The sequence below is a fragment of the Arvicanthis niloticus genome, chromosome 29, assembly GCF_011762505.2.
Source record: "Arvicanthis niloticus isolate mArvNil1 chromosome 29, mArvNil1.pat.X, whole genome shotgun sequence".
Classification (NCBI taxonomy): Eukaryota; Metazoa; Chordata; class Mammalia; order Rodentia; family Muridae; genus Arvicanthis; species Arvicanthis niloticus.
This window is the reverse complement of record NC_133437.1, coordinates 25,144,081-25,152,476: the sequence shown is the minus strand read 5'-3', so window position 1 is coordinate 25,152,476 and position 8,396 is coordinate 25,144,081. Positions and strand designations below refer to the sequence as shown.

Here is an 8,396-nt window from a genome sequence, read left to right as displayed (position 1 = left end):
TGGTCTTGAACTTCCATTCATCTACCTGCCACTGCCTGGGATTAAAACTGTGTGTTACCATGCCTAGCACATATTTTATTTCTGTTTTGTTTGAAAGGCATTTTGAGACAGTCTTGCTATGCTATGTAGTGATACTGGCCTCAAACTCAAAATGGCATTGTTCCTGCATTAGCTTCCCAAGAGTGAGCCTAAACATGCTGCTTTTGGGGCTGGAGAGATGGCTCAGAGATTGAGAGCACTGTCTACCCTAGAGGTCCTGAGATCAGTTTCCAGCAACCACATGGTGGCTCACAACCACTATATTGAGGTCTGGTGCTCTCTTCTGGCCTGCAGGCACACATGAAGGCAGAATGCTGTATATATAATAAATCTAAAACAAACAAACAAACAAACAAAAAGCCATTCTGCTTTTGTTGTGTGTATGATGGTATCACATGCATGTGTGGAGGTGAAAGATTAATCTTGGATGTACTTAGGCGCTGTCTATTTTATTAGGGTTTTTTCAATTACTCATTATTAATGTGGAGGTGGGGAAGCCTGGAGAGATGGCTCAATGATGAACAGCACTCATTGTTCTTCCAGAGGATCTGGGCTCAATTCCTAGCACCTACATGGGGGTTTCTAACTACCTGTTTCTCCAGTTCTGGAGGAATTCAGCCTTCTCTTTCTTGGACCCAAAGATCCAAGACCGGGGACGCGCTCCCACAGAAACACTCACAGACAGGGGATTCGCTGCAAAAACATGAGGTTTAACGATAACCAGTGCACTGGGGCTCCCTCACACGCAGGCAAGAGAAACCCTGAGCCAAAGCTGGGAGCAGTTTTTATACAGAGACAACCACAAAGGCTGACCTTCCCAGGTCCAGTCTCTAGGTGACTCAGATTCACACATTATTTTTATGACAGTGAGTGTCTTCCGTTTGCCCAGGTTTACCACATTAAGGGCCCAGCTTCCTAACCACCTTCCATCCTGGGCCCCTCACCTTGCTCTGGGAATGTGTCTACTTGCTCTGGGCCTTCCTCACCTGCAGGTGGGTTCCCTCCCCTATGGTCTCTCTTCTTCCTCTGAATGTTAATCCAGCAAGTGTCCTCTGACTAGGGAATGTGCTCCTCCCAGAATGCGCCCTGGGACAGTGAATTCTAAGTTCAAACTGAGACCTGGATTTCCCACATTCCCCTGAATTTCCCACATCTTCTCATCTCCTTGTGTACACATCCATTGCACAGACAAAATATCTATACACATAATTTTTTTTGTTTGTTTTTTTCCAGACAGGGTTTCTATGTGTAGATCAAACTCAGATCTGGGCAAGCACTTTACTGAGCCATCTCTTCAGTCCTTGTTGGTTTTGACGTAGGATCTCACTTATAATAATTCTGCTTGAGCCTCATGAGTATGTGAATGCTGGGATTCATGATAATGCATGAGCCTATAAACCTAGGTTTGTGTCTGTTAACAGGATCTCATGTAACCCAGGCTGGCCTTGAACTTTTGATTCCTTTCACTTCTTTTTGTCCAAAAGCTGTGATCATAGGCATGGCCCACCATGACCAATTTGACTACTGCATCTTACATAAGGATTTGAGAATGTGTCCCAAGAGGGGAGGTGATGGGGAGGGGAGTCCTTCCTTCCTAAGCACTTCCAATTCCCTCCAGGAGGAATGTCTAGTTTTTTGTTTGTTTGTTTTCCCCTCAATAGGTAGTGAGTTCCATGTGGACAGGTCATTATTTTAAAGTAGTATCTTTATTTCGACACACCATCGACGCTGGAATCCCCGTGACAACTCGATAAACACCAGAACAGCTTCATAAATGACCGCGTGGACATCCTCGAAGAATCAAAACACCCGCCACTTTTCTTTTCTCTCTCTCTCTCTCTCTTTTTTTTTTTTTTTTTTTTTCTTTTTCTTCTCCAGGATTGATTGGCGTCTCCGACACGTGATCGGGGTAGCTAGGGAGCCTTGGAGTCTTGGGCATTCACGTGGTCTCCCGCAAACAACGGGGGCGGGACTACGCAGGCGCGGCAGTCTGCGCAGGCGCAAGCGCAAGCGCTTCCCTGGCGCACGGGTTGTCTGCTGGCGGTTAGAGCGAGCGGGAGCTGGTGAGCTGAAAGCCGGCGCCATGGTGGAGAAGGAGGAGGTCAGCGCCGGCGGCGGCATCAGCGAGGAGGAGGCGGCGCAGTATGACCGACAGATCCGCCTGTGGGGACTGGAGGCCCAGAAGCGGTGAGGGTCGCCGCGGGCCTGGGTCGGCGTGTGGGTTCTGAGGGAGCGGGTGCCGCCCTGTTGTAAGGCGGAGTCGGGATCGATGCAGTTGGGTTTTCTAGTGCCTCGGAATGGACGGATGGAGGAGGGTGTTTCTGCAAAGTATGGGAGGTGGAGATATCCCCTGAGTAGTAAGTAGTGCGAGTGTCCTCGGAGGAGGCAGGGAGCAGGGAGGATTCGAACTCTAGGCTCCCTCGGTGTCTGTACCTGGGGATGATGGGATTTAGGTGAAGCTTTTAGGGTGCAAGAGGAGTGAGCATGAGTGCACATTGTGGGGGCGGGCCCGAGCTCAATAATTTCTAGTCAATGGGAACCAGTGTTGGAAGCCCTGGGGACTTGACAAACGCCACAGGCTCCTTTTGAGGAGTGCTCGAGAGCAAGTCCTTGACAAAGGGACTCCTGGAGAGGCGCAGAGTGGTCGAATTTATTGACCACACAGCTACAGGTGCTGTCCCCCGTACCCTCAGACCAGGTTTCTCTGGGTAGCCCCGGCTGTCCTGGGACTCACTCTGTAGACCAGGCTGGCTTCACACTCAGAGATCCACCTGATTCTGCCTCCCAAATGAGTGCTGGGATTAAAAAGGCATGCGCCACCACTCCTGGCTTCCTTCACATTTTCAAGTTCTATTTTGTGGGGGGCAGGGTTGTTCATATTTTTAATTCTGGTACTCTGAAGGCAGAGGCAGGAATATCTCTTTTGAGTACAAGGTTAGTCTGATCTATGTAGCTCCAGGACAGCCAGGGCTACCACAGTGAGACTCTGTCTCAAAACAAACTCCAAAGTTAATGGTTTTTCTAGCATAGGCTGGTTTTGAACTTGCAGAGATCTTAGCCTCTCAAGTGCTGGGATACATGCATGCACCATCACACATCAGCTCCCTAAGCATTTTTAGGGGGAGAGGTTTTAGAATTTTATGTATTGACTTCTGTACGTTTTCCACGGTGTTGATGTTTTGTGCAGTCAGTTCTCTTCTTTCACCTTTATGTAGATTCTGAGGTTTAAACGCAGTTTGCCAGGTGTCCCCCAGGCATTTGAGACAAGCACTTTACTTGGTGAGGCATCTTGCTTGGGCTCCTTCCCAGGTTGAGGATTATATTTTGATACTGGCTAAGGGCAATATTCATAAATAATAAAGTCCCGTAGTAATATGGCTCTAGGATAGTGGCACACACCTGACATTGACATTGCAGTACCTAGGCTGAGGATGCAGGAATGAGCTCAAAACTAGTCTTCAGTACAGAGTTTGATTCCATTGTGAGATACAGGGACACCTTATCTCCAAAACCAAAAAATACTTCCAGGCATGGTGATACAAGCCTTGATCCTATCAAGAGGCAGGTTAGGTCTACGTAAACACCCCAACAAGCCAGAAAACTTTGTTCTGTACATTGTTGAGGTGGCTCACACTTGTAATCCCAGTATTCAGGAGGCTGAGGAGGGAGGCACCATATAAGCAAGATGTGTTGGTGTGTGTCTGTGATCTTAGCCCTCAAAAGGTGAGTGCAGGAAGATCAGAAGTTCAAGGCCTTGGCATGGTGGCATACTCCTTTATTCCCAGTGAGCTTGAGGCCACTCGGTCTATATAGTGAGACCCTTACTTTAAAAGAAGGAGTGGGTAGGGTGGGTGCTGGAGAGCAGCTCTTGGAAGTCAGCTCAGATTTTGTCCCCCCCTCATCCATGTGATGACTCACAACCACCTGTAACTCTGGTTGCAGGGAATCTGAAATCCTTTTCTGGCCTCTGGGCACTGCACACATGGTACTGCACATGCATCCTCTCAAATGTTCGACATACACAGTCTGAAAAAAAAAGGAACAAATAGACTCTATGATATTGTGTTATAAATGAGACAGCACATGGACAACTCCTACGCTCAGCCGACATCACAAGTCTGAATATCGAGCAACAGAAGAAAGGAAAATATTAAAAGAGTGTTGAACCACTGACATCCCTAAGAGGTTTTATGAGCAGTTAATAGTTTCAGGGCTAGAAGTGGAATCCCATGCTAGGCATGTGTGTTTTATTTGGGTTACAAATACTCCAGCTTCCCAGCCTATCTCAGCAAATGGCTTATTTTTCCTTAGACAGGGTTCCATTCTAGCCCAGGCTGGCATCAAACTTGGAGCAGTCCTGCCCAGTGCTAGGAGAGCTGGCATCATGGTGCAGTGATATTTATAATCCTAGTGTTTCCAAGGTGGCTTCAGGAGGACCAGGAGTTCAGGGCGAGCCTGGGCTACATGGGACTATCAAAAAAACAAAACAAGAAATTTCTGTTTTAAGGCCTTTTCTCTCTGAGGATTTTAATAATGTCAGTTAGCATAGAGGTTTGTGTTTTGTTGGCTGAAATTTGACCTGTGCCTTTTTATCCAGCATGTCACTTAAGCATGGTGTCATGCTGTTTGGTGTATAGCTCAGTTGATACAGTGCTTACTTAGCTTATACAGAGTCCTAGGTTCTGGTTCTTGCACTGTATAAGAAGCTGGTGTCCATAATCTCAACCCTGTCTCCCCCTCCTTAAAACCAAAACCAAAACAAACCCTGCAAAGTTTAGGTCATTATGGGCTTCTCTAGGAAAACGCTACTTTCCTAGAGAAAGTCTCATAACTAATGAATGAATCATTTGTTTAAACTTGGAGAGGTCAAATAAGATCCTTAATACCCAGGTCCTTTGTTGGGAGCAGCCTTACTTCCTGAGAAGAGAAGCAGGTTTGGCTTTAGCAGATTAGTGAGTTAAAGAGTATAGAATGAAAAATAAGGATCCACAGGACTGATTTTGCACCAAGCTTGCAGAGACCATTCAAAGATTTGAACATGTGACCAAATGTAGCTTACATTGTAAAAGGTTTATCTGGGCTGGTAAGTGGCTAGAGCAAGGGCCTAGCATATGAAGCCCTGAGTTGTGCCCAGTAGGTTAAACAAAACATGTCTTCCCCCAACCTCCCAAGATAGGAATTCTTTCTCTGTGTAGCTTTGGCTGTCTTGGAACTAAATCTGTAGGCCAGGCTGGCCTTGAGTTCAGAGATCATCCTCCTTCTGCCTCCCTAGTGCTGGAACTAAAGGTGTGTGCTACCACTGCTTTCTTACAAACATGTCTTTGAAGTGGGGACAGTAGATTATAAGGGATAAAATGGAAGCATGGGAGCCAGATGCATTTTGACAGGGTCTCCAGGCTTGCCTTAGACTCAGCCTGATTGACATCGGCCACAAGTCAAGTGGGTTCACCTGAAAGGGGGGCTGGGAATGAAAGGGGACGGAGGGCGAGAAGAGATGAAGCCAAGACAAAGTTCTCTGATCAAGGCTTGAAATTTAATAATTGGCTTTCACATATAAAGGGAAAGCCCCACCCCCAGATTCTCTTCTCAGTTCAGCCCAGGGGCTGGGCAAGGAGATAGCAGTCTGGAAGGTGTCAAGGCTAGCTCAGCAGGCAGTCCATTCTTCTTAGCTCAGGTAGCAGGCTCCAAGGTGCCAAGGCTGGTAATGTAATGCCTCTCCTAGGTCTTACAATTGCTTGATCTATTGTGGTAAAAGACTTGCAGGCCTTCTCAGGCCTGGGGGAAGGGCACACCTGATCACCTTGAACTTCTGGTCCTCCTATCTCTTGCCTCTCTCTCTGTCTCTGGAGTGCTTGGATTACAGCTGTGTGCCACGCACCATTTATGCTGTTCTGGGGATGGAGCCCAGTATTTTGTGCTTGCTAGGCGAGTACTTTATCAACTGAGTTATAGCCATGGCTTCTTTGTTTTTGTACTTTTAACTTGGGCTGTTGAGATGACTCAGTTAAGAGCACTTATGCTCTCTCAGGAGATTGGCGTTCAGTTCCTGGAACACACATGGCAGCTTACAACTTCCTGCAACACCACTTCCAGGGGATCTAGCCACCTGTGCCTCCTGCACACATGTGCACAAAAGTGTGTGCAAGTGAATACAACAATATTTTTTTTTTAAAGAAAGAAACAAGGTCTTGTTTTGTTCTTCCTGTGTTCAAGTAATGATCTTTCTGCCTCAGCTTCCAACATAGCTGGAATTATATATGCTTGCTTATTGTACTCGTGGGTACAGTTGAGAAGTAATGATCACAGGTATAAGATATCTAGAATATCTTATACCTAGATAGATAGATAGGTTGGTCAAGTAGAAGAATGTATATGGTGTACATATTTTTTCAACTCAAATATTGTGCCTCAGACAAACCTCATTGACTACACTATTGCCACAGTGCAAGCTTCTGTATAATTTTTATGTTTATGTACATCTGTAGGATTGAATCCTAAAAGGGGAATTGCTACTTCAGAGAATATAAATAATAGCTACTTCATTAAGTGCTGACTGTGTGCCAGCTAGTGTTTTAAGCCTTTTTCATATAATTGGGCCATAAGTAAGCTATGGTCTCTGGGGCCCTGGCATGTGTGGTTAAGATTAAAGCATGATACTCATTTCCATTTGCTGCTAAAGAAAGAGAATATTCTAGACCCCTCATTCTGAAGAGCTGTGTTGTAGTGGATGGGGGTTGGGGGACTGGAGAAGCCATGCAGTAACCTGAGACTGGTCAGAAGCCTTTTCTCCCTTTTTGTAAATTTGTTCACAGAATAGCCCTCTTTTTAGTGTTTCCAGCCGTCTGTGTGTGTGTTTTGAGACAGGGTCTCTCTGTGACAGCTGGTCTGGAACTTCCTTTGGCCCGCTGGATTTACAGGTATGAGCCACCTCTCCTAGCTAGCTTTACTCTGTACTTTTGATTCTGTCTCAGCCTCCTGAGCAGCTGGGATGGCAAGCCTGTGTCATTGGGACCATTAGAGACTTTAAATATTGCTGCTGCAAGAAAAGTTCTGGAGAGGTCATTCTCCCTTGAGTGTGCCATGGTAGGAAAGGCCCCCGAGGTTGGCAAGCTTGCTCAGCAGGTAAAGGTGTTTGCTGCAAATCCTGACAACATGATTTCAGTCTCAGGGACCTAAAAAGTGGAAGAATAGAATGGATCCCAGAGCATAAATGTGATAAAGAAGAATGTGAGAAGACTGGTGGAATTGCACACAATCAGCAAACAGGTGACAGTTGGTGCTCCGATCCCTGCTGTCCTTTTAAACGTTATCATTTTGTTTGTTTTGAGACAGGGTCTAGGAAGTAGTTATGTAGACCAGGCTGGTCTTGAACTCACACTTGCTACTGCCTCCTGAGTGGGAATTTTATTTATTATTGAATGTCTGTGACGGGGTGTATATCTGAGCAGGTATGCATGGAAGTCAGGGGACAGCTTTGTGGACTGGTTCTCATTAACTTCCTGTAGCTTCTGAGAATGGAACTCGTCCTCAGGCATGCATCCTCATGCAGCAGACATTTTGCTTGTGGAACCTGTGCCAGCTTTCTCCTTTTCATTGAATGTGCACCCACTCCATTGATTGACTGTGGTGCCCACAGTCAGGGTAGGTCTGGCCCCTTTTGTTGACCCTTATATAAACATTGTCATAGAACATACCCCGAGCTGTGTGCACATGGTGAGTCTAAATGATCAAGCTGACAGTGGATATTAACCTCCTCAGAACCCGAGGAAATGACACTGGAGGGGGGGAGGTGGTTGAATGGGCCAGAGAGGAAGAAGTATGTGTAAGGGGTGTGGAATGTTCTGATTTTGAAGTCCTGGTGAGCAGCCATGTGATAATGTTCGACAGAGCTGGTGAAGCAGTGCAGACCGTCCTGAGCAGCTGAGTGTGAGCTGGGAGCGGAGCGCCCTTGCTTGCCTTCCTTGCACGAATGAAGCCCGGGGTTTGATCCTAGTACCAAATATGCTAGGCAAGAAGGTACACACTGGAGGTAGAGGCAGGAGGGTTGGAGTTCAAGGCTATCCTGTGCTACATAGTTTAGGGCCACCTGATATATATGAGGCCAAGTCTCAAACAATTCTTTTTGAGAGTGGGTGCTGAAAAAAAAATCCAGATTCAAGTGTGTGACTAGCTAGGCTTTTTATAATGAAAGTGGTGGGGGTTAAGAAAAGTCTGTCTTAACACCTGTGTACTGTTTCTGTTTCTTACATGCCAGTTATTACCTCAGAATCTAGATGATGCTTCTGTTTGTGGTCCTGACAGGCTTGGAACTCAGTTCAAAGACCAATTTTGCAGCAATCCTCCTGCATTTGTCTGCC

The 8,396-nt window shown here is 46.3% G+C and overlaps 1 protein-coding gene across 1 annotated transcript in view; it reads left to right on the top strand.

Moving 5' to 3' along the window:
• Positions 1–2,031: 2,031 nt before the first annotated feature.
• The window catches only part of Sae1 (SUMO1 activating enzyme subunit 1), a 58,296-nt gene continuing 51,931 nt past the window's right edge, over positions 2,032–8,396 (top strand). The window contains exon 1 of the mRNA XM_076927351.1: positions 2,032–2,226. Within this exon, the coding sequence (XP_076783466.1) occupies positions 2,123–2,226 (104 nt within the window). The 5' untranslated portion in view covers positions 2,032–2,122. The remainder of the gene's footprint in view (positions 2,227–8,396) is intronic.